Source organism: Oxyura jamaicensis, unplaced genomic scaffold (genome assembly GCF_011077185.1).
Source record: "Oxyura jamaicensis isolate SHBP4307 breed ruddy duck unplaced genomic scaffold, BPBGC_Ojam_1.0 oxyUn_random_OJ67817, whole genome shotgun sequence".
NCBI classification, from domain to species: Eukaryota; Metazoa; Chordata; class Aves; order Anseriformes; family Anatidae; genus Oxyura; species Oxyura jamaicensis.
Window position 1 is genome coordinate 1 of NW_023308650.1, and position 1,171 is coordinate 1,171.

The 1,171-nt window shown below is 70.8% G+C and overlaps 1 protein-coding gene across 1 annotated transcript; it reads right to left on the minus strand.

Moving 5' to 3' along the window:
- Positions 1 to 155: 155 nt before the first annotated feature.
- On the minus strand, positions 156 to 758 carry LOC118159153 (transmembrane protein 198-like; the record flags this gene model as incomplete). The annotated part of the gene is made up of 1 exon (XM_035313775.1): positions 156 to 758. A coding segment is annotated over one exon (603 nt), but the record flags the coding sequence as incomplete, so codon positions are not given.
- Between the last annotated feature and the right edge of the window lie 413 nt (positions 759 to 1,171).

Genomic DNA, 1,171 nt, shown 5'->3' on the forward strand with positions numbered 1-1,171 from the left:
CCCATTTCCATCCCTGTCCCCTTTCCCCATCCCATTTCCATCCCCATCCCTATTCCCGTGCCCGTTTTCATCCCAACCCCGTTCCCGTTTCCATCCCTATCCCTCTGCCCATTCCTGTGCCCGTCCCCATTCCCGTCCCCATCCCTCTCCCCGCCTCAGCCCCCCCGCCCCCCCTCACCGTCGGTGTGGGAGAAGCCTTCGGCCGTCAGCTTCCACTGCAGCAGGACCCCGAGGACGCTGAGCGCGGGCCAGGCGCCCAGCACGGCCCAGCTGTACCAGCACAGCGGCGCCGGCGGCGCCAACCGCAGCCGGTCGTAGACGTAGAGCACCAGGGCCAGCGTCTCCACCAGGTAATCCACGCAGACCGCCACGACGGCCGCCCCGAACACGGCCGTGGCCAGCACGGTCAGCGGCTTCTGCCAGTGCAGGGCCAGGAGGGCGCAGAGCAGCGCCAGCCCCAGCAGGCTGCCCGCCGGCACCCAGGGGCTCTGCGGCTGCAGCAGCGGCGCCGTGGCCACCAGCGCGGCCGTGGCCAGCAGCAGCCCCAGCAGCAGCCCGGTGGTGAAGAGCCCCACGCTGCGCACCAGCGCGGTCACCAGCCCGCAGAGCGCGCCGATGCCCAGCGCGATGCCCGCGCTCACCTCCAGGCTCAGCTGCGTCTCCAGCACCCGCTCCTTGTAGCACAGCGCGAAGATGACGGCGGAGCCCAACAGCAGCCCCGAGAGGAACATGATGGCCTTGAAGCAGCGGTAGCCTGCGGGGGACGGGGGTCACCCGGGGGCTCTGCCCGCGGTGCCGCCCCTCTGGCCGTGCCCCCTCCTCGGCCACATCCCCATCTTGCCGTGTCCCCCCCAGCTGTGTCCCCGGTGATGTCCCTGTCTTGCCTTGCCCCCCTCACCACATCCCACGGTGTCCCCGCTGACGTCCCTGTCTTGCCGTGCCCCCCCCCAGCCATGTCCCACAGTGTCCCTGGTGATGTCCCCGTCCTGCCATGCCCCCTGGCCATGTCCCCCGTGATGTCCCCGTCTTGCCTTGCCCCCCTGACCACATCCCACGGTGTCCCAGTGACGTCCCCATCCTGCCGTGCCCCCCACAGTGCCCCACGAGGTGTCCTCTCTGGCCGTCCCCCCCCACCACCTCCCTCACTGTGTCCCCTGGGCTGCACCCCCCG